This window comes from Mirounga leonina, unplaced genomic scaffold (genome assembly GCF_011800145.1).
Source record: "Mirounga leonina isolate KUSES-001 unplaced genomic scaffold, KU_Mleo_1.0 Mir_201, whole genome shotgun sequence".
NCBI lineage: Eukaryota > Metazoa > Chordata > Mammalia > Carnivora > Phocidae > Mirounga > Mirounga leonina.
The window spans coordinates 25,785,823-25,810,627 of record NW_023270504.1 but is presented as its reverse complement, the minus strand read 5'-3'; the positions used below and the strand labels follow the sequence as shown (position 1 = coordinate 25,810,627).

The 24,805-nt window shown below is 48.0% G+C and overlaps 1 protein-coding gene across 1 annotated transcript in view; it reads right to left on the bottom strand.

The window, feature by feature from the left end:
• Positions 1-202: 202 nt before the first annotated feature.
• Positions 203-24,805, bottom strand: part of ANO2 (anoctamin 2) — a 361,482-nt gene continuing 336,879 nt past the window's right edge. The window contains exons 23-27 of the mRNA XM_035027854.1: positions 16,369-16,521; positions 15,948-16,000; positions 13,866-14,047; positions 2,970-3,075; positions 203-1,060 (exon numbers count right to left, since the gene is read on the bottom strand). Coding sequence (XP_034883745.1) covers positions 791-1,060; positions 2,970-3,075; positions 13,866-14,047; positions 15,948-16,000; positions 16,369-16,521 — 764 coding nt within the window. The 3' untranslated portion in view covers positions 203-790. The remainder of the gene's footprint in view (positions 1,061-2,969; positions 3,076-13,865; positions 14,048-15,947; positions 16,001-16,368; positions 16,522-24,805) is intronic.

The following is a 24,805-nucleotide window of genomic DNA, read 5'->3' as shown; positions in this document are numbered from 1 at the left end:
ATCGGGCTCCCTGCTCAGTGGGGGGCCTGCTTCTCCCTCTCCTCCATACTCCCGATCTCTCTTACTGTCTCTGTCTCTCTCTCAAATAAATAAATAAAATCTTAAAAAAAAAAAAGACAAGGAGACGTATCTTTATAAAGAAAGTTTCCATTTATTTTATTACTTTAGATCTGAACCTGCGTTAAGTGATGGTTAGTTGCACAAGCTCAAAGCATCCCTGTAACATGAACTGGAGACAAGCCCGGGTTTGGACCTCTGCCACTCACCATCAAGTCCAGTGGCCACAGCAATCAGCCCTGTGACTTAATTTGCACCCAGTGGTGCAGCCCCGGCTGCAAAGACTCAGAGGGGTCTGCTCAGGGAGATGGTGGGAAGGGGTGAAGGATCCCTCAGGATGGGGGCTCACTTCTCTCCCAGCCTGTGGCCACCTGAGAGAGGACACCCGAGGGAATGCAGGGAAGGCTCATGGTGCCTGGGAGCCCGGGGGTAGAGATGCCCAGTTCTTTCACCAAGTGACTCAAAATAGGGTCCCAAGCCCCCAGAAGGATACAAAGAGGACCTAAAAGAAACTTAAGCTTGAAGTTTCTGAGAAGCAGCCCCATTTCTCTTCCTGCCTGTGCTCATTCTCTCGCTCGCTCTAGCCTCTCTCTCTCTCTGCACACGCACACCTTGCCAAGACCCCGGCAGGCTGGACCCTGGCAGACGTGGACCAGGAGGCCCGAGCAGGTGCACAGCCGCTCTCTGTGAGGTCCCTGGCTGCTGCGGCGGCCCCCAAGCGGGGCTGGCTCACTCACACGTTTGTGTGCTGAGAACCAGAGGACGCGATGCTGCCCGGCTGGCTCCGGCCCGAGGGTGCTGAGCTGGGCGCCCGGCTCGTGCTGCGCCGCCCCCCTCCCAGGCTCCTCTGGGCCGGCTCGTCCGTCAGCTTGAGTTTCTCATGCTCCTCTTTCAGGAAGAAGTCCACCAACAAGCCCTTCTCTTTCTTGATCTGGTCGCTGATGTCCGTGGGGATGTCGGGAATCATCCAGTCCACAAGGACACTCAGGAACATCACGAGGTTCTGCCAAAAGCCAGGGAGAGGGGTTGAGAGGAGAGGCCCGGCCCAGTGGGACACCAGGGCTTCCCCCCGACAGTCACCCTTGCCCATCAGAGTGGGGCGGGCGGTGTGGCGCCGAGGGGGGGGCGGTGGCAAGGACAGACCCAGGAGCAGGACACCGCCGTGCCCTTCTGGCTCTGCTACTTTCTAGCAGGTGCCCCGAGCTGGCGGGCAGAGGTGCATCCCCATATAGAAAGTGGAGCAGTTAAATAAGTACCTGTCCCCCGAGCTGTTGTGAGGATGACACCAGTCAGTGCCTCACACGGGGCGGGGCTGTTGCTGGCCTCCTCCTGTCCTTCCTGCCCGGCCTCTCAGCCCGCAGGCGCCCTGCTCCAGCGCTCCCTGGGAAGTGGGCACAGGGCCCGCTGGCCCCCCCAGAGCTCCCCCCGAGCCCGCTGCTCCTCTCTGGCTTCCAGCCCGCCCTCAGTCCTCCAGGTCAGAGATGGACCTTTGGTTTCTGCCCTGACTTCTGGCCTCAGCCAACCTCGCCCTCACCCGATCCCGCTCTCTCTCCCATCCCGCTGAACAGGCCACACCAGCCCATCTAGGGCCCCTGCCTGCAGCTGCCCCTTCTCCATTCTCAGCTTCTGTGCACGCTGGTAACTGGCTTCCTTCTTCCACCTGCTGAGCCCCACCCCTGCGCTTGCAAACATTCCTGCAGCACTTCCCACTGAAGTGGCGAATACCTCACAACAGCGCCAGCTCAGCCCGGTACATGGCAGCTCCCTTCATAGCCCGGTTCCCACCCAGTTCGCCCCCCGAGCTGGGGCATTCTCTGCCCTCCAGGCACACGTGCACTCTGAGATCCGGGACAGCGACGGAGCCCCAGACGAGATCTCTAGGGCACGGCTGTCTTCCAGGCTCTAAACCTATTCCCACCTTGACCTTGACCCTCCCCCACACCTAGGGGCCCCGGGGAGGGCCAGCGGACCAGCTGCTGCGTCCAGAGGCTCCTGGGTGCCTTTCATGCTCTAGAGCAGCTTCAAGCCACACTCTCCTCTTAAACCAACTTTCACAGTGTTAACATAACAAGTGTTCCATGTGCCCTGTGAGAAAGCCAGGGGACGCCTGCAGGGGGGAGCAGCTTTTCAAATCCATCGCCCCATCTCCACAGAGCAAGAATGGCTGTCTTCTTTAGGTGAAAGACTAGCCGATGGGCTTCTCCACTTCCTGGGCCAGGGTCGGGCCAGGATATCTTAGAGCCCCCCAGAGATCTGCCTTCAAGGAATACAAAAGCCTGAGGGAGTGGAAGAGAAAAGGATCTGGGCTCGCACTCCAGCCCCTCTTGAAGGGCAGCAGGACCCCTAGTGGGACCTGGGGCCGCACACCCGCAGATCTCGGCCATGCAACCCGAGCTACGGCTATTGTCAGAGATAGCGATCGTGGGGCTCGAGTTTGCTATTCATCCATGGAGGCATGGCCGGATGGCTCTGGAGCCCTCCCCACCAGATGTCTCAGGGGCCGGAGCATGCTAACAAAGGAGGGAGCCAGCTGAGAGCTAGAAGAATGGTTCAGAACTCGAGCCCTTTCTTGAGCTGCGGAGACCAGGCGGGGCTCTGTTTGTCTGCAGTAGGGTTGAGACTTTGGTCCCCACTGCTCTTCTCGCTTCCTTTCTTGTCTTAGGTCTAAATGGGACTCTGTCTCCACCCTGCATCTTACCCCACATCTTCTTGTAACCTTACTCTGCATTCTATTCTCTTTCTGCAAATCCATCCATTAATGGAAGTCCTCTTGAGAGTGCTCCCTGCCTCCTCCACTTGCAGAGACCCCTGTGTCACAGTGTCCTGAAAGCATGGGGCAGAGGGGCAGGAGAGGAGACGTGGCTGTCTTTACCCCTGCAGCCCAGATTCTATTCCTTATCTGAACAACTCACCTGGAAGATGATGACGAAAGCCAGACGGGCAGACAGAATGGCCCAGTACTGTTTGGAAAACTCATATGGGTTCGGGGCCCACGGCGGCTCTCGGTAATCCTTAAACCTGCCCAGAGAGGAATGTGGTGTTAAGACTGGGAAGAGACGGAGAGAAGCGGGTGCTTCTGATCCTCAAGGATCAGAGCAGCAGGTAAGCCTCAGGCTCCCAGACTTGGGAAATAGCAGGAAGCAGGGAGGGAGGAATTCACAGCCCCACCAACAAGCGTCCATGGAATAAAAGGACCAAAGTCCTAAAAAAAACCCAGTGTTGGCCTGGAAATGTCTTTTTCCTACTCTCTCTCTTGAACATCCCCCACGGCTTCCTCTGGTGTCTGGATTCTTCTTCCAGAGAAGCCCAAGAATCATGAGAAGAGCCCAGCACAGTGGTCCATGTTGGCCCCACTGGCCATGAGCTCAAGAGGGGAGGGAGATGCCCAGAAACTTTGGACAGCTCTCAGCAGCCCCTGGGCTCAGGGATGACACAGGTGGCTGCAGACAACCCCAGGCTTCCTTCCTGGCTGGCTGCTTCGGGACCACGGCCATAGAGGTGGCTTCATTCTTGCACCCCAAGGAAGGCTGACTCAAACCAAGCTCAAGGCTGAGTGAATTTGGGGGAATGGTGGTAATAGTGATGGTTGGTCAGTATCCTCTTCTACTGACCACACTTATGATCTGTCCATGTGGCTTAAGAAACAAAATGTCAGCGTCTGACATGAGCTCACGCCTCTTTTTCAGACCCATGGAGAGATTTTCCTCACTGCTGCCTTTTCACCCCCATTCTGTGACGACTCATGTTAAAAACCGCTTATTTTGGGGGCACCTGCGTGGCTCAGTCAGCTAAGCATCTGACTCTTGATTTTGGCTCAGGTCATGATTCTCAGGGTCCTGAGATCAAGCCCCACATCAGGCTCAGCAGGGAGCCTGCTTGAGATTCTCTCTCTCCCACCCCCTCTGCCACCCCCCCAAAAAAGGCTCATTTTCTCAGACTCAGTTTTTTCTAAGCCTGGACAAGTGACAAGAGCTGGTACCAGAAGAATTATGACCCTTCATGGAACTGTTTTCTCCATGGAATTCAACAGATCTTTGAGGCTTAGTCAAAGCAAAACAAGCCCTGGGTGAAGGAGTGGGGCACCTGGCTGCGGAGGAAGGCAGGGTGGGGACTCTGTCTGAGGAGGGGCCAACAAGGAAAACGACCTACACTGAACATGCAATACGCACCAATCCCTGAGCAAGGAGCTTTTCTGGAAGCTTTCCCATTCAATCTCCATAGCATCTTCCAGCAGGCACAGATATCCCGATAGAATGAATATAGGGGGACACTGAGGCTCAGGGAAGGTCAGTTACTTGCCCAGGTCTCTCTCATGGCCAGCAAGAACTAGAGTCAAGGCAAGAATCCCAGTCTGGCTAAAGGCAGGCCTTTCCTCTATTGTCACAAAGCACCTCGCCAAGAGCTGCAGTTTGAGGTGGGGGGTTCAGAAATGGGTGTTTTGGGTTTTTTTTAAGATTTATTTTTAAGATGTATTTACTTACTTGAGAGAGAGAGTAGAGGGAGGAGCAGAGGGAGAGAGAGAATCTCAAGGAGACTCCCCAATGAGCGCGGAGCCCAACGTGAGGCTTGATCCCACCACCCTGAGATCATGACCTGAGCTGAAATCAAGAGTCGGATGCTTAATGGACTGAGCCACCCAGGTGCCCAAAAAATGGGTGCTTTCTGTCCCTTCCCCACCCAGAATGAGCCAGCTGCCCTAAAAGATCCGGGTAAAAGCATGGTGGCTTCCAACTGTCCACAGAGAGATGCAGGAAGAAGAGAAGGAAAAAAGAGGAAGAGGAAAAGAGATGCACACAGAAAGAAAAAGGCAGAGCGACAGAGTCAACAACAGGAAGAGACAAACAGACGTGGACAGTAAGCAGTCGACTAGGGTTGGGCAGGAAGCCAGGAGCTGTCCCTTCCCCACCTCCCCCTTCCAACAGCTGATCACAGCTGTTGCAGGCTTGCTTTGACATCCGGATGAAAAGCAAAGCTAACTGCAGCCCAGCAAAACATGACGGGATTCAGCATATCCATCCAAGGCTGAGGACAGAAGCACGGCCAGCTCCAGATTAGGCTTGCTAACAGGAGAGAGGGAGAGCATGGCTAAATGGAGAAGAACACCTTGGGGTGGGAAAAAGCTCAGGCTCACTGCCCTCCAGCTGCCCCCCAAAAGACCCCATGGTCCCCCAAGGGGATTTATCTACTCTTCTCAAGACCTCAGGAGGACAGGTGTGACACATCTGCCCACTCTGTACCATGAGGACACCCTTCCCCAGGTCCAGCCCCATCCCTCCTGCTATAACCAGTCTGTTTCCCTTGTGTTCTAGCTCCATCAATGAAGGAACAGCTGCTCACTGACCTTGCTCTAGGGGCCACTGCTCACCCCTCTTTTTTCCTGGTCTGAAAAGAACCCATAAATAATCTAATTCTGGTCCCACCTCTGATACTAACACCACAGATTTTGGAGATGTTCCTTTGCCCTCCCTGAGTGTCCAAAACATTTTTAAAATTTAACAAACACATCCATTGAATCAAAGATCTGGGGAAAGAGTAACATAGATATTTCCAGAAAGCTTTACTTGAAAACACCCCCATGCCAATGGGCTAAAGGTAGCTCTGGTAGGACCTAGAGGACGAACTATCCATAGAAAAGAACAACGCACAATTTAATGAATTATGCGTCTGTTCATCTTTCCCTTTCTGAAGCTAACTTTTAAAAAGAACTGTGACCTACAGTAGTAAGAGATCATTTTCCATTAATGCATATGTAAGTATGTCACTGAAATGAAAATCACACCCTTGCCGTGTGCGATGCCCCGATATTTTCTTATTCTATTCTCTCCTGTCTTATCCTATTTTCATCTTTAAAATGCTGATCCTGACCCACTAAGGTGATTTTCTAACCCATTCATGAACAATGACTCACAGTTTGAAAAATATTATTCCCACAAGCCTCTGCCACCAGGAAAGGATTGGTTGTTTACATTCCAATATAAGTTCAGATTGCATCATTTTTTTCAAGTGTCATCTTAAGAAGTCAAGCTTAGCAAATGTTTTCACTGAGTAACAAGAAGACACTACTTAAACAAAGAGATAATTTTTAAGACTAGAAATGGCCACAAAAGATGAGTGACCGGGGTGCCTGGGTGGCTCAGTCAATTAAGCGTCTGCCTTCGGCTCAGGTCATGATCCCAGGGTCCTGGGATCGAGTCCTGTGTCGGGCTCCCCGCTCAGTGGGGAATCTGCTTCTCCCTCTCCTTGTGCTGCTCCCCCTGCTTGTGCATCCTCTCTCTCTCGCTCGCTCTCTGTCAAGTAAATGAATAAAATCTTTAAAAAAAAAAAAAAGACGAGTGATCAATGAACTTAATTGTGTCCACCATGACACATGAGCTGTCGGCCAGGTGTGTTTAGCTTCTAAGCCCAGTGCCCAGCACTGGCAAAAGCATGGGCTTTGGAGTCACCAGGTGAGGGCTTGATGCAACCTCTACCACTTTGGTTCTATGTCCTCTAGAAAGTTACCCGATGTTCTGATGGCCAAGGTGCTGGTCTAAAAAATGGCCTCAACATTCCATCTTACAGGGATGTAATGAAGAGGAAATGTCAATGAAGAGCACGTGGCACACCACCCAACCTATCAGATATATGCCCAATAAACAGTAGCTATTCTTTCTCCTTTGCCTGGAGGTAGCTGACACCTCTCCTATGAAGAGGACAGAGCACATATACCCCTGCTCCCAGTGCCTCCTGGCATTCCAGGGGGATTTTTGAGCTCTTGGGCACAGATGCTCCAAGCTTCCCCTCATGCTGATATGAATCAGAAAGAGTCAGCCATCACCACAACTGCCAGGGTCTTCTCCCAGGATCTGCGTCCAGGTAAACGGCACAAAATAGGGAAGCCTCAGGCCAGTGGGCGGTAGAACTTCTGCTCCATTCCCAGCAGCTCAAAGGCCTTCCAAAACCAGATGCTTTTCCCTGGTTGAGGGAGTGTGGTTCTCCCAAAGTCTCACTGAGTGGCGAAGCACTGGGTGAACCCCCACATCTGGTCACTTCCTGCACCTGCTGGCTGGGATTTAAGTTCAGAGGTATGATTTTAGGAACCATTCCTAGATCTCATCCTCACCACTCCAAAGCTCTCCTTATTCTTTTGAGCCTTAGTATTAATTTTGAGAGTGCCCTTGAGTCTGGTAATAATGAGAGGTTTGCAATTACAAAACCACTAGAGTGTCTAAACAGCAAGTGTGCACTGGGAGTGGCCTCTGTCACTTACAAGCTATAAGACCCCGAGTAACCTGTTTCTCATCTCTGAACCTCAGCATTCGAATCTGTAAAATGGAGCTAGTAAAACGTGCATCTCCGTGCTGAGCACACAGAAGTGCTCCAGCTCTCTCCCAGCGACCACAAATAAATGAACGTGTACATGCATGCACGTGCATGTACATCAAATGTTAAAGGAAAGCACAGTGAAAATTAAGTAAGACAATGCATGTGACTGTGATCTCTGGAGGCTTCCACAGAGAATAAATACAATGGTTTCTTCCGGGAGAGAATGACTGGGGTCAGGACTATGAAGAAAGTGTTTTCCTTTTGTATATATACATATGTATACAGAATTGCTTTTATGATAAAAAAAAATCATAATTTCAAAAGGATATAATTAATGGCAATATTTGGGGGACCCAAACACATTTTTATACTAAGCTTTGAGGAGCAAAATTATAGTGTTAACTGAGACAGACTCATATACAGTAAGTGAAACTGGTACAAAACTCATTATTATAATTTAGCTTTAAATTACTTCAAGATTATATCTAGATTGTTCTAACACTATGAAGAATCACAGGGAGTTGAATTTATACACTACCTAAAGAAATAAGGTTCCCATTAATTCAAAATATATTTCATTATTTTAAACAAAGCCATGAAACCCCTTCAAGGTTCTATGAGCTCACTTGGTGTTAACGCACGGAAGAGTCTGAGAAAGACGTGCACAAATGCCTTGCCGTGAGTACCGTTGGGGAGGTGCCTAGGACCAGGCAGAGGGTAGGGTGGACGTGGGACAGTCAGAGAGGCTGCCCGTAATGTTTAGGGTTTTTAGTATGTTACATGTATCATGAAATAATTAATTTTTTAAAGAAAGAAGCAGAAAAGAATCTTTAGAGATTATTCATTCCATGTCCCCATTTTTATAGATGGGGACACTGAGGTGTGAAGGGGAAAGAGAGACTCCTGGCTCAGATGTCCCCCTCCCATCCTCACTTGCAGGGGTGGCCAGTGACAGGGACAGGGACATCTGCCACAATTCATCATCATCCAAAATTGCCGTAGGCAGGAAGTGTGCCAAAGTAACAAACTGAGGAGTTAGTCATCAACAATCAGGGACGGCTTTTTCCAAAAATGAGGTTTTAGTTACATTATGAATCAGTTAGGAAATACATTTCTCAACTCCAAACAGTGGTATGTTTAAAAAAATTGTTTTAATAGTCCCAATGGAAATTAATGTCATATTAATGCTAAACACCATTACATACAATATTTTCATACCATCTGAGCTACTTCAAACTGCCTTCTGAAATTGGCCTTTAACAAGGGAAAACAGTACAGGCAATTAGGAACTAATGAGAACCACGTTAATCCAGGGGTCGATAAAGATCAGGAAAGGCGACGCCCGGAAAAGCTGACTCTCCCTCTGGATTCAGCAAGGAGCAGATGAGAGACAGCCATGCACTGAAGAGAACTATCCTCTTCAAAGACTCTTCATGTGACCTGGGGATATGAAAGAACTCAGGCCCTGCGGAGAAACCCAGCAGGCACCACCCAAGGATGCTCAGCACCCCCACAGCAGGCCCATTGGGTTGACCATGCCCAAGTAGGCTCCCCAGTTTCCAGGCCCCAGATCCTTGGCCAGGTCCTCCCCTGCCGGCCCCTCCGCTCCCTTCCAATGGAGCCAGGAGCCTGGGCCACCATCCGCCCTCCAGGACATGGTAGCCCTTCTGCCCTGTCAATAGCCACTGCCCCTGCCCGCAGACCGACGTCATCGGACTGTTTATGAAGCAGCCCTGCCAGAGCAGTGAAAGGACTGAAGCAAACATTGCTCCAAAAATGCTGGGAATGCATCTCAAATGGGCAGCTGGAGACTTGTCCTAACTTTTACTGCTATTTTTAAGATACCTCTATCCCTGGCGAGGCTGGGTTGGAGCCGGAGACCTCAGTTTTATTTGACCACATTTATCTCCAGAGGTCACTGAAAGCTAAGAATAAGAAGGGTCATCGAGTTCCCAACACTATTTGCCAGAAAATCAGGGCAAACTTTTCATTTCCCACCACGGAAGCAGTTTTAAACACTGGCTTTGGAGCTAGCTCCAGAGCGCTCTCTCCTTCTCTCCCTCCCTTCCCCAACCTCTCTCTCCCTCCCTCTCCTCTCTCTCTCTCTCATTCTCCTGCATTTCTACTTCTTACAGCCACTGATGATTCCTGGCTTACAACATCAGTAGGCTATGCCACCACTTTCTGAGACTCTGGTGAGCCAGCCAAGTTCACACAGCACGCAGTGAGCAGGACCCACTGAGGCAGAGATTTCCATCAATAATTATTATCCATCTAGGAAAAGGTAGCCCCAAAGTACACCTATATGATATCTAGATAATAGGCTGACCCTGCTGTCTGGACACCTGCTTACACCGTAGAATGGAGCATCTCTTTATTTCAAATGTACTCCCCGGTCTTCACACTGCAGCCAGAGAGAACACCAAAGAAAAGTATGATCTCATCCCTGCTCCCTGTGGCTCCCCACTGCCCTAAGAGGGAGTCCACGCACCTCCATATGCCCACCATGCTCTTCTTGGTCTGGCTTCTGTATTCTCTTCCTGCCTCGCCCCTTAGTTTATCCATCACTCCAGCTCCCACCACCAAGCACCAAGGAGCCCGTCTACCTGGAAGGCCTTGTTCTCCCCAGACCTCCTTCACCACTTAAGGTCCTTTCCGGTCCCCCAGCACTCTTCCCATCCCTCCCAGGCTGGCTTGGTTGTGTGAATGAGGAACGTCGACAAGAGCATTAGTCTGGCCAAGAGCATCAGTCTGGCCAACCTTGCACCGTTCGACCTTCAGGTTTTAGCTCCCTTGAAGTTTCCACACAATACTTAGGTCTGGGTTAGATGCATGCCTCCTTCTTCAGGGCTCTCAGAGCTCCTTGCAGTTACCCTGTTATAAATTATTAAAGCTAGATTTTAACTGCTTGCTTACTTGCTCGTCTCCTCATCTAGACTTCTTGAGGGAGGCCTTGTGTCTTGTTCCTTATTATGGCACCAACGACAAGCCTTTATCATAAGGTCTCAAAAATGGTTGCACAGTGAACCCATAATCGTTACTGGTACTGAGTAAGAAAGCATGACAGATGCTCCGGAAATCATTTTGGTGTGATCTTGCAGATACATTTTCTTAGCAGAAATATAAAATGCACTTCCTACTTATGCACCCAGTAATAATTCTGCCACTTTGCTGGAAGAGGTTTTGTTTTGTTTCGTTTTGTTTGTTGTTGTTGTTGTTGTTTAATGGGCCACCAATAAGCCATGATCCCATCAGCTTGCACAGAAACGATGAAGAGAAGAGTCGCCAGGGCTTTGCAGCAGGCTGGGGAGTCCAGTGACTCTGAAAGCAGCTACAACAAAGCCTGATCTGCTCCATGTGTACTAATAATACCTGGTCTGCTGGGCTTTGTTGTTGTAGCCATTCATCTTAACTTCTCACCAGGGCACTACCTCCTACTCTGTGCCTCAGATGGAGATCATTTCACCTCCGACCCCCCACTCCTCCTCAGGCTACCGTGATTGGTTCTGGGAGGGCATGCATACTGGTCCTAGCCGATGAGACTTTTGCAGGATCACTGGCAAAGAGGTATGTTCCCACTTGGACTTGGACCCAGTAGCTGCTGGCTGTCATACTCCAGTTACTTGGGAGGGAGGTGGAGAAAGATCTGATTTAGGCAGACCTAATTGAATCAAGTCTTGCCTTGGGGGCCCATTAAAGTCCTTTTATGTTTAAGCTAGTTAAGCCCCTGATATATCTGGAAAGCATATTCATAGTATTTCTGGGAGATCTGATGGTCAGAAGCAAGGTCCCAGATCCTCAGTCCTTCTAGACCAACTAAAGAAACACACACAGGGGAATGGGATGTCTGGGTGGCTCAGTCAGTTAAGCATCTGCCTTCAGCTCAGGTCATGATCTCAGGGTCCTGGGATTGAGCCCCACATCGGGCTCCCTCCTCAGTGGGGAGCCTGCTTCTCGCTCTTCCTGCCACTCCCCCTGCTTGTGCTCTCTCTCTCCCTCTAAAAAGAAAAAAAGAAAAAGAAAGAAAGAAAGAAAACACAGGGGGCACCTGGGTGGTTCAGTGGGTTAAGTGTTCAACTCTTGGTTTTGGCTCAGGTCATGACCTCAGGGTCATGAGACTGAGCCAGGCATCAGGCTCCATACTCAGTGCGGAGTCTGCTTAGTTTCTCCCTCTCCCTCTTCCTTCTGCCCTTCCCCATCTGTGCTCTTTCTCTCGCTCTCAAATAAATAAATAAATAAATAAATAAATCTAAAACAAACAAACAACAAAAAAAAACCCACACAGTGAGCCTTGCTTCCCCACACAACCCACATTGGTGTTGCTCCCGCTGCGCCTGGGGGTTGAGCCTGCATTCTTGGATAAATGTTAGTTTTACTTCAGAATCTGTCAGTGAAACCTCAGTACCTCGGAGAATTCTTCACCTTTCTAAGCCTTGGTTTCTTTTTATGTAGAATGAGGAGCTTCAACAAGACCATTTCTATACCTTCTGGTTATAAAAATGATTTCGTAAATATTACTTTTCAGTGCCAACTGCTGACTAACTTTGTGTACCCTGCTGGAGCCAGTCTAGATGCTACCAGAAAAGCCTCGAGCTGGGACAGTCTCTGTGTAGTGGAACTATGTCTTTCTCGGACCTGTAGGCCAGAATGTAACACCAAGCACAGTCTGGTATGCTGGGCATACAGCAGAGCGGCCCTGGGCAGTGCATCGTGTAGCAGCAGAGGACCTCAGTCCCAGAGTGAGACTCTTTATAGCTTCAGATGGGCAAATACTGGAAACATCTAGGCTGACATAAATCAAGACCTGTGAATGAATGTACTTACCTGTTCTTAGATCTGGTCCCCGGTTTTGAGTCTCCTCCCGGTTGGCTAGAGTGGATCCCTACAGTTATCCCAGCTAGGACCAGAATACCCTTCTATTTAAATCACACATTGGTAAGGCTGCATCACTCAGTCATCTGAGTTGGGAAGACCAATTCGTTTTCTCTCCTGCGTGGCGGCAGACTGTGAGTCTGAACCTGAGCAGCCATTGCATGAATGGCGGGCCTTAAGGTACCAAGCGGGAATGCACGACGGATGCACCCAGGGTATGGCTTCTTTGACGGAGGGATCACCAGCTCTTACGTCAGACACTCTTGGGGATGGCCCAGAAAAGCCCTTGATACCTTTCCTAGGTTTTGGTTTTTGTTGTAGTTATTGCTCTCTTTTTTAAAATATGAGGTGTGATCTTTGCTCAAGCCCTTCATGGGGACTATCATCTCACGAGGGTACAAAACGGTTAAAGAATTCATTCCCCTCTGTTCTCTTTATTTGCCTTTCTTGGGTTAATAGTGGAGAGTTTTCTGTTTCTTGGCTTCCATGATCCCCGTGCTGGTGGTTTTCAATCACGACTCTGACCTGGACCTCTCAGGAATTCCAGCTTACTGTGTCTCGGAGTTAGGTGAAAACTTTCTCACCACTTTTTTAATTGATGTGCTTGAAATCAAATTCATCATATGTACCATAAAACTGGATTCTTTTAGCATCTTCCCCATCACTGTCAATGGACCCACCTTTGACTTCAGCCTAACCGTGAGAGATATCCTTGGTTCGGGCGCCCTCTATGTCTCTTGCCACCAATGTTGTCATGTATTACAGTAAATAGCTCATCTCCTCACCTCCTCCTAATTCCTTCCACCACTCCGGGCTATGCCTGCCGTGGTTCATGGCTGACTGACGGCAGCAGCTCAGCTGCCTTCCCTGAGTTCCCCCAATTCTAGTGCATCCTTCTCTCTCAGACTAATTGTCCTTAGCCTACACTTTATCTATCATTCCTGGTACTAAAGAGGTAACTTCCTATCACATCACATTACAATGCCTGGAATACATCAAGATTTCCCATTATCGACTTCGTCCTACCTATTCAAATTCAACAATGCTTTGGCTTATTCTATCCTAGGAGTTTTGATATATTGTATTTCCTATATTATTCCTTTTTATTATCTTTTAAGTGCTCTTCTTCCTAACTACATTACCTAACCCCTAAGTGTTCACCTAACACCCCAAATTCATCCTCACCCCACAACTTAGCCCATGCTGACTCCCCACCTAGCATACTCTCTCTTTGTCTTACAACTCCTCCTGGGCCCTCCAGGAACCCTACCCTTTCCTTTCTAGCCCCCACCGATCTTCCTCTCCTCTGAACACCCACAGTGCTCCTGGTCCACACTGGATAGAATCCCTGAATAGCCAGCTCTGTCCCATCTGCTCTGCTTGATTCTTCCAACCAGACCACAAACCCCTTAGTGGTAAAGACAAGGCTATATACTTCTTTGCTCTGTAGTGTCTGGCAAAAGGCCCTCAATAAATATTTATTGATTTACTGAAATTGATTTATCATGATTTGGGGGGCTGAGGGTAGGAGAAAGAGGGAGCGGAGAGTGATATAAATCTAGATCTTCCAGATAATTGGATCTACCACTTCTGGTCACCTGCTGCCACCCTCCTCCTCCCAATTACTTTACCTGCAGAATTGAACCTCTTGGTCAAACTGTGAGTTTTCTGGCTGCGTTCCTTCCTTCAGCTGGCTGACGTTGAAAAAGGAGAGGGTGTGGTTGACAAAGCCGTGCAAGGTCCCATTGTGACTATAGCCATACTGGTACACAAGGCGGGGGATAAAGTCGGAGGTGATGGCAATGACGAAAGCCTGAAGTACAGAAGCACATGTGCTTGAGGGGTGGTCAGGATGGATGCTGTCTCGGTGGGGCAGGGTCCCTCTGGCTGAGAGACTGGTCCTCCTTGGGCTCCCCATCCAGAGGCACCGCTCTGCTAGAGAAGTCCTTACTCTGAGCTCATGCAGCTTTTCCACCTTTGGTAAGTGAACCCACCAGACAGTGGCTGGTTGCTAAGGATGCTAAGCCAGTGTGGATCGTTGGGTTCTGGAGGGAATGAGCACCTCTGAGATATTTGAATTGACACTGGTGTTGGCCAAGCCAAGGCAGAGTGGAAGATTTTCTGAGAAAATTACTGATTGTGATAAGAGGGCCACTTTCAGGTGATATGCAAGGACACTGGATGACCATGAACTTCTGTCTCTGGGGGACACCAGAGAACCAGGAACCCCAGGGATATGGTGCCACAGTTCCTTCCATTTGACCACTGTCTCTCAACACTTTTTAGCACAGCATGTAATGGAAGTTGTTCTTTCATCCATTTGACTTAGGAACACAGAGACAATGGGGGAAGGCGTGGGTCTTGCCTGATCCCACCACACGTACCCAACGCACTGTCTGGCATATTTAAGTGTTCTATAAATGTCTACGGAGCAAACCAAACAATGAGTGAATGATTGCATGTTTGAATGTGGAGGTACTTTCTGCAAAGAAAATCTTAAATCTTTCTGGCAGGTGTTTATACTGTATTCTGCACCAACAATTAAAGCCCTTTAAAAAAAAAATGTAGTTTAGGCATTGTTTTCGAAATGTATGTATGAGTGTGGATGGCCATAACCATATTTGAGAATGAGTAACTTACTGAGCACTTGCTATAGGTCCTTTCATCTTCCCAGTTAATTTCCAGAATGATCCTTTTTGGAGGGTAATCTTATGCTCTCCCATTCTTACAGATAAATAAATAAGTCTTAGAAAGGCCAGGGAGGTAAGACTTCTTGTCATCCTGTTGTATGATGGAAAGTGCCTAGTATGCAAGGCCTCTTTTCTAGGTAACACAACTCTAAAATATCTACTGATCTAGTTTCCAAATTGCACCTTATTTGTCAGCCTTAAGATGTGCACTTCCTACACTGAGCATTCAAAATGCAGCGGGCTGATTCTCTCTGCTTCTCCTCATGCCTCTCTAGTCATTTTATGTGTTCTTAATAGGCAACCAAGTCACAGCCAGAACCAAAGTTTTTCTCCTGGGGGAAAATGGGTGGTGGCTTTCTTGGTATGCGCCAGGCCAGCAGGATTTTCCTCCAACAAAAGGCCCTACCCGGCCACCATCCACACAGAAAGCAGAAGCCAAAGCTGCCATTGGCTTGGGCCCAGCAAGATTTCCTCAGAAATGTGGACACGTCTGGCAAGGCAGTTAAGGAGGTCACAACAGGTAGGACCCCTCTTCTTGTATATCCTGTCTTAACCTACACATGCCAGAGTCCATGGGAATAATCATGACTTCACATTGACAGCTTGGAGGAACCATAATTAGGAACCATGGCCCGGGCAATGGTCCAGGTACTGTTTAGCTCGGGAGTAGAAAAAGAAAGGAAAGAGATGGATAGATAGGCGGAACTCTTTCCTCATTATTCTTGGCTCCGAGGAAAGATCAGATTTTGACTCTTAAGGCCAAGGTATGCATTCCGGTGGATAATTACCTTTCTTTCGTGTCGTGAAGTTAACAAGAAAGTCACAGAGCCCTGGCCACGGCCCGATGAGTTAGAAGGCATGTATGCACTATTAACCAGGGCGCTGCCTTGAACGAAGCTCCAAAAGGAAAAGGCTGGAAGGTAACAAGAGCTGGTACCCTGCTTTGAAGACCTCAGCTCCTCTGGAGGCCCCCTCTGCAGCTCCCTTCCCACAGAGCTAGGGTGTCACAGATGGAACACTTACATTGCTGATGACGGAGAATTTGCCGATCCCAGAGAGAATGTCAAACCAAATCCCTGTAAGACAGAAAGCAGGGCGTCTGGCTCACTCCCACCCTTGGCCTGGTGACTGACAAGGCTGCAGCTCAGGGTGATGCTCCACGGGCAAGGTACCAGTGGAGGTTTGCAGGCCCCCCCAGGAATGGGCTTGCCTAGAAAGGCTTAGGTGCCACCCTGTCTGGAAACCAGGGGGACAAGTGGGTGTGGATAAAGGCCTCCCAGAGCCCAAAGATATGAGGATGAGGAGCTCCAAGGGATAAAGAGGCAAGGGTTTCCCCCAGCCCTCCTGAATCCAGAGTACGATGGTGGTGGCAGGTGGTGGTGGGGAGCCCGAGGGGACCAACGGAGGTGGAGGGCCTGCCATGATCTGTAAGCAGGGGACATACCAATATCTTTGGTTCTCACGGCATCTGGCCGTCTCAGCTCAGTCACAAACTTCTTTGCATCAAGCCGTACTTCAATGACATTGTTGAGGAGGGCGAACACAGGTGCCAGAGGAAAGGAGGCCACAAAGAGGGTGACAAAGCCAAACTGGATGACTAAGAGAGAGAAGAGTGTGAGAAGCTTCACCAGGAAGAAGCAGGATCTAGGTAAACTTCGCCTTGCAGCTATGGCCCCTTGTCTTTTCTTACGGGGTCTCTTTCCCAACTTGGTCTCCTAGGATCCTTTTTCCTCCTGCCCCACAGTCATGGGTCTTTCTCTCTCAGTGCCTGCAGGCCCACAGGCCAAGGCCATCACCCCAGAGCAAAGCTCTGTGTTAGGCACAATGAGGAGATGTGAGAAAAGGAGAAGTCTTGACTCTCTCCTTTCCGTCACTCTTTATCTCCAGTCACTAATCCTGGTCCTCTAACTCACAGGTTGACAACCTTTCTCAGTAAGTGTATAGATAGTAAATATTTTTGCATTTGCAGGCCACAGTCTTGTCACAATGACTTAACTCTGCCATTGTAGAGCAAAAGCAGCTAGAGACAACACGTGGACAGACGAGCTTGGCTGTGTTCCAATAAAACTTTATTCACAAAAGCAGTACATAAAGTGGGCTGGATTTGGCCCATGGTCCATAGTTGTTTTTTTTTTTAAAGATTTTATTTATTTATTTGACAGAGACAGAGATAGCGAGAGCAGGAACACAAGCAGTGGGAGTGGGAGAGGGAGAAGCAGGCTTCCCCTCGAGAAGGGAGCCCGATGTGGGACTCAATCCCAGTACCCTGGGATCATGACCTGAGCCGAAGGCAGATACTTAACGACTAAGCCACCCAGGCGCCTTCATGGGCCATAATTTGCCAACCCCTGATGTAACTTAAAAAAAAAAAACACCTCCCAAATTTGGCCTCTTCTTTCCATATCCATAGTCACTGCCTTTATTTAGAAAGTTTATTCATTCATCACACATTTATTGAGAGCTCACTGAATGTCAGGCACCTTGCCAAGTATTTCAGGAGGCAAAGGTCTGGTCCTGCTTTCAGGGAGCTGGGTGTAAAGCAGAAGAGAGAAATGTACACAAAGATGTGCACCGAGATTTTCTGCGTGCCAAGAGAGAATGAGGAATGTACCAGAGGTAGCGGAGACCCAGGGGAGGGGGAGCACAAGCCTATTCAGGCTGGGGACTGAGGAGAGCCTCCAGATCAAACACCTGAGCTTGGTCTTGAAAGACGGGCCTAGACTGAAGAGAGCATTCCAAGCCGAGGAAGCAGTGTGAGCAAAGGAGGGGAGGAAGCCTGAGCCAAACAGATGGCTGTACGGTTTCCAGCCCCTCATCACTTCAGCCTGGGCAACTGCACGACCCCCTAACTGCTTCCTTTGTCACCAGTCTGCCCAGGCCTCTATAGTCTCCTCCCTCAAAACCCCCAGTAGTCTGATCCTGTCACTTACCTCTCATAAAAATGGCTGTGGGCTCCCCTCTGTTTCTTGGCTATAGGCCAAATTCCTTATCTTGGGAGGCAAGTACTTCACAGTCTGCCCCCCACCTACCTCTCTAGCCCCATCTCTCCACATTTCCCCCACAGCCATCGAGCTTCTGCCTTCTGGCACTGGGTTTCTCCCCCTCGGGGTCTTCCCTGAAGGCAGCAGGTGCCCCCACTCGCCTGTACACCTGCTCTCCAGCTAACAATATCTATGCATCCCCAAGACCATTCCATCCCCAAGACCAATGCCATCTCCTTGCCATCTTCCTCCTGCTCTACCCTCACCCCACCTTGGTGCCTGCCTCTGTTACAGCCCTCACTGTGTGCTCACACCTCTTTTCCACTAGACAGGCAAGGGCTCTATCCATCCCTAGGGGCTCAGCCACCACAGTCCTGAGTCCCAGGAAAGCCACAGTCTAATAGGAACCCCCTATGTACCAAGGGCAACTTATTTAACTTCTCCAGGTCTTGGTTACTTTGACTGCAAATCGAGGATGACAATGCCCATCTAGGTTGTCACGACGGTAAATGATATTGCACAAATTAAGCACTTAGAACAATTTCTGCCACTTAATAATTGTTCAATAATGTTATCTGTTATTTATCCCCTTATTGGGATAAATATCAACACTTACAGGTAGCTGCAATGTATATTGCATACGGATATGTTAAACAGACACAAATTTAAGGTATAAGCCCTGAATGAGAGTCAGGAGGCCTGACCTCTAGCCCTGGATATATTTCTCACTAGCCATATGTCCTTGGGTAATTCTCTCTGCTTCAATGAGCTTCAGCATCCTCACTGATAAGTTCTGAAGAGACAGGTTTAAATTCCTCTTGAGGTCTGATTTGTAATGATGCTGTGATTCTCATTTTCTTGGACAAACTTCAAGATTCTAGGATATTCAAATAAAGAATGAAAACCCAGGATCTAAACTAAAAAAGTAATAATAAAATAGAAAATGTTCACAGAGGGATATGCCTAACCACAGCAGTTTTGAGAAAGAGAACATGCATGGAACTGCTTTTGATTTGGCAGTTTGCTTGGGCCCACAGTTGTGGGTTATTGCTCTTGCTGATGCAAGTCTGTCTCTGCCATGGTCCTTGATGGCCAGTGGATTCTCAGCTGGCCCCAGGAGACTGGCAGGTGTCAGTTGGTGGCAAAATGCACCAGAAGACACAGATTTGTCAAAGTTGGATCTTGGAATGAAGGCCTGCCAAGCTGGCTGGCTGAAGGGGTTGGGGCAGTGGGGAGGGGGAGGAGAAATCTTCAAAAACAAGTTCTGGGAGCCAGTTCAAAATGCAGGGTCTAAGGCATCTTTTAAATCAGGATTTGCTGAGGAATTCACTTTAGAGTCAGGGGTAGGGGTGGGGGCAGAGGGGGTGGGGGGTTGGAATTAACAAGGAAAGCAAAACAGATGTTAGACTAGTTTTCTAAAACCTGTAAAATGCATGTCTGTGTTTAAGCATATATATGAACGTGTCTTTATTTATGGCCTTCTAAGTTGGTCTTCTTGATTCTAATAAGCTCAGTTCTACAGGGCAAGTGTTCTTCTTCTTGTCAGCGACTTCCTTGAGCAAAACCATGCAAACTCTCCAAAGCCCCAACAAGGGCCTCGCAAGGAGACTGGTAGGGGGAGGAAGGGGCAGGTTACTCTGTAAATGTAGACAGAACGCCCTCACCATACTTGTGCAAACAGCCCACCCAGACACCCAGGGTCTTCCAGGAAATAGGAAAATAGGACTGTGCACTCACTCTCCTTTCCTTCACGTGATCTCCAGGGACAGAGATGAGCCCTCTCCCTGGGGTTGCCCTGATGGTTTGCTTTTTTACCTTCATAAACTCTCCAGACCCACAGGCTCCCTTTGGTCTCTCTTGGGTCTACATAAACGACTTTCAGTGGTGGCTAAATGCTCACGGTGCGCCTGAATTACCCCAAGGCCATGATGCAGTTCTTATTTTTCTCCTTGTCACGTAAGTCTGTGTGTCCAGCACTGGATGACCTCAAGGGGGTGGACTCAGCAAAGGCCAGTGGTTCCAGGCCTGCAGTGACAGGACACCCCCGTCCCTGCTCCAATGTTCCTCAGGGTACCCGAGGCCATGAGGAGCCCCTCTCTGCAGTTGTTCTAAGCTGCAGGTACTTCCTGCTTAGAGGGGGTACACTGCACATTTCCAGGAATCGGCCCAAAGAGGCAGAAACAAATAGGAAGCTTTGTTTTATCTTGTGGAGAAAAGAGTTATAAAACTCTAACCCTCTAGCATACACATGCCAAATCCAAGACTTTTTCTTTTTAGTCAAAGACCTAAATGCTATATCAGATGGGCGTCCTTCTGGGTTCACTTCAGAGGACACAATGATATCGGCCTTCATCAACACCACAATTTGCTTCTAAAAACAGCCAGCCTCCATTAGGATAAGAACGTCCCTGGGAACCCCAGTGCACTGCATAATAGAAGCCAGCTTGGCTTGACCAATAACAGATTAAACCTGACCAAGCCAATTAGGGAGGAATCCATAAGTTGATTTTCAACTAAATCTCTACAAGGCCTGCTGTAAAGTGCTCCAGAAATGCTGAGCTGGAAGCACAAAGACTGGAAACACTCGGAGGCACAAACACCATTGCTTTTCTCCTCTCACTCTCCAGGACCTTCTAAAATCAACACCAGCCCCATACTGCCTGATGCTGGAGACAATTAAAATCTTGGCCTTCGTTATCTGGGCTTAGGTTAAAATAACAAGGAGGAGTGATTTAAACTAAACAAGATGGCTTCCAGCAAGGACATTCCAGGACAATCTGCTTAAAGAAGAAAAATAGTGCATTAGGTAGAAAAGATTGGCCAGGATTGGTGGAAAAGCTCTTGATCGAACAGTTTTTACTCATTAATATAAAATTCTTCAGTGAAACCACACTCCCATCACACATGGGCTCATGTGCCCACACACATACATGCATAAGTGTGCATGCACACACGTGTGCATGCACACCCCCCACACACACACACTCTCTCTCTCTCTCAAGCCCAGATCCTTGTCATGACATACAAGACCCTTCGTGATCTAACCCTAATTTGTTTTTCCAGACACATGTCCTCCCCACCCATGCTCTGAGCTCAGGGCTAATATTTAGCTGGTAAGCTTGGAGACCAACTCTGCTTGCTTTCCAACCATTTCAAAAGCCATTTGTACCTCTTCGAACTCACCACATTTTCCACATTTCTGAGCCTTCATACATACCACTACTATCTGTGCTGCTCTAATTTTCCTTCTCTTCTTGTGTGCTGAATGAATTACAATCCATATTTCAGGTCCGACTCAAACCTAACCTTCTCTATGAAGAGCCTCAGTCCCACCACCTCGCCCAGGCAGAAGTGAGTGCCATGGGCATCTCTCCACCTCACTCCCATCATGCCTTGCACATGTCGCTCTACTGGTCTATTTAATTTGCTTCCTAGATGGGGAACCCCTGGGGACCATGGACATATCTGATTCTTTTCTGAGTCCTCACAATTTTGTGTGGTGCCTATCCCACAACAGGTGTCCAGAGGTTAGTTGGTTCATAAATACAAGCTTATTTTTTCACCAGCTATAAACACAAAACAGATACAAAAAGAGGCTGACTCAACTGTGTGAAGGGAAATCATTGTACTTAGTGACGGTGAGGAAAGATGGGACATGAAATGCTGACACCTCCACACGGCAGTTCTCCGTGCTGTAACTTGCATGGAAGACTTGGAAGAAAGTGAGTATAAAACCAGTTAGTCAGGAGAGTCTAAATCTAATCAAAATCATTACAGTATTTTTTCCCTTAACTTTCTATAGCTTAGTGAAAGTAACACAATCTTCTTAAGGGGATTAAAAACTGGGGGCTTAAGAATCCTCCCTTTCTTGAACCACTAACAAACAATACACGGAAATTATTAAGGGACACATTGGTGTGAGTTTGTCTTCTCACTCAGGAAGCAGTTGCTGAAAAGATTCAGCTAGGAACAGTCCATTAATATAAATGCTTATGTGAAAATAGAGCAAGGGAAGGTCATCACTGTTTATTTCATCAGCCCATATTTCAAGGCTGTAGCCAGTGATGCCCTTCCCCTGAGGGCAAGGGAAGCCAACTGGGCTCAGCACCAAGAGTATCTGGTGTAAAAAGGAATTGCAAGTGTCAGTTGATCATTAAATAGAAAGAGATAATGAGGGCATGAGCATGGGCCTCAACTGCTTTGGAAAACAGTTAAAAGTCCTGAAAGAATATAGGAAGGTTCTCAGTGTCCATCATTCACCATTCATTCATCCATCCAACTATCATTTATTGAGCATATTCTATATGCTGGGCACCATGTCTACTGCCAGGAAACAAAGATGAACAGATTACTGAGCCATCCTCCCAAGAGCTCCTAGTACACAGTGGAGAAGGTGGACATGTAAACAAACCCCGCTGGTGTCACAGAGTTAGAACTCTAATGGCAGCATTCACAGAGCACCGGGGCAGGAATAATTCATGTTTACCAGCAGATCCATAAGGCTTCACAACCACTGGGCTTGACTTGAAGAACAAAGTAAAGGAGGCATTTGAAGGTTGGCTATAGGGTTGGTAGTTAAGATCTGTCCTGAAAACCACTCATCCAAATTTCCAAACAAACTACTTAGGAAATAAAAATAGTAAGTGGAATTCCTCTTCAATATGTACAGAGTCACTTGGGGTTTATACAATGGATTGGGCTCAATTCAGAAACTCTGGAAGTCATAACAGGAAGGAACAGGCTTGAAGGAACAGTTTAAATATTAAGAGTTTACTGCATACAAATCAATGCAACATTGGGACAGATTGGCAAGGCATATTCTCTTCAATTCTTTGTGATTAAGGGAGACCCAGTCCCCACTTTTTCCTCACTGCCACATGAACTGTGAAATACTAGTTTCTTCAGATGGACAAAAAAGGTCCAGTGACTTTTGAGAGTCCTGCTACTCGATAATTCAGAGTCTAGTTTTAACAGCAGAACACAGGTTGATAGTACGATGTAGACCAGTCCATAAGCAGCCCTCTTCTCTACCTTGGGAAAAGAGGCTAGCGCCATGGGAGCCTTCTGGGATGAGCCCTGCTGATGACCACAGCAAAGGGCAGAAGAATGTGGCTCTCAGCCACAGGGAACTTAAAGGCCTGGACACTGTGCTCTTCTGGAAAAATCTGCACATTGATCCCCTTCCATAGCGTCTAAACCAAACTCCAATGCTCAGACTTCGTGGAGCTTCAACCAACATTTCCTACACATCTACCCTGTGTAGGCAGCATGCTCTCTGGTTCATAAAAATAATCTTCAATGTCAAGTATTATTTCAATTTTTCCATTAAGAAAGCTGAGTCTCAGAGAGGTGAAATAATTTTCCCAGGGCCACGGACCTAGCAACTGATGAAGCTGGGAAACAAAGATAGCTTCTGATGCCAACCAAATTCAATGTCCTTTCACCACACAAAAAGGTAAATATTTGGCCCTGATGCGATAGTGTCCATCCCTCTCCCTAGCTGCTCTCATGTCTCTTAGTTTTCCTTTATTGGATCTTCTCCAATCTGATTTCTAATCTTCCTGTCAGGCAATCTGTACTGATATTTTCACTCTCCAAAGCATCTTCGCTCCCATGTCTTCTATGGCTGGTGCATTGGAGCTGTCCCTGCCATTTTCTGTGTCATTGCTCCTGTCTGGCCTACATTTGTGCCACCTCAAAAAACTTGTATCAGTGGACCTAGTTCAGCTTCTTTTTTTTTTTTTTAAGATTTATTTGTTTGAGAGAGAGACAGAGAAAGCACAAGCAGGGGGAGAGGCAGAGGGAGCGGGAGAAGCAGACTCCCTGCTGAGCAGGGAGCCCGTTGTGGGGCTTGATGCCAGGACCCTGGGATCATGACCTGAGCTGAAGGCAGATGCTTAACCAACTGAGCCACCCAGGAGCCCACTAATTCAGCTTCTTAAAACTAGAGAGAATTGAGTTGGTGAGATCTACTGATTTATTTCTGATTTTCAGAGAACAGCCTGGTGAATTTCCAGTAAATGTTTATTGTGAACAAATGAATGACCTGGCTTACTCACTCTTGTTTACTTTATCCACCTGCAAAATGGGAATGTGAAGACCAGTTATTCATTCCTTCCTCCCATCCATCCACCCATCCACCCATCCTCCATCCACCCATTTGGGCTGTGGTAACACAGTCCATGAGGTGGAAGGGCAATGAAACTAAGCGTGATCAGAAAGAAGTTCCCAAGCAACAAATCATGTCTGAGAACCTTTGTTTCCTTTATTCCTTTGCCCTTCATCTTCCCAAAGGGCTGTGAAAAAGTCAACAAAAAGAACACAAAATTAGGTTTATGGAATTTTAGAAAAAAAAGGAAATGACGAAGGAAGGAGAAACAAATATGCAAACTCTAAGGACCCATTCCGGGGCTATGACTGAGCAACCCAGTGTACTCTGAGCTTCCTGGCTGTTACAGCAAGAAGAGAAATGGGAAAGTGATGTAGTTCTCAGTAAGTTTTTATCTTAAAGACTGCCTTCCATTTACTCATCCACTCATTTCACAAGCACTGAGTGGGCATCTTCTGCATGTCAGGAGCCTTCTGTAGTACATTGAGGGATATGGTATCCAGATATACTCTTGCCTTTTCTCTTAAGTACATATGGGGAGAGGGACTCTTAGCACAGAAAATGACAAGCAATGTATGCTTCAAAAGCGAGCGAGTGAGAGAGAGAGAGAGAGAGAGAGAGAGATGACCTGTGACTCACCCTACTTCCCAGAAATACTGGGATGAGACCCTGGATACTGCCTGAACTGTGTTTAAATGCCATTTGGAGAAGATGGCAGGTGCTTGATTATCCAGTGAGATGACTCAGTCTGTATAGACAGGATGGCTCAGGGAAAGGAATTTCCTGGCTCG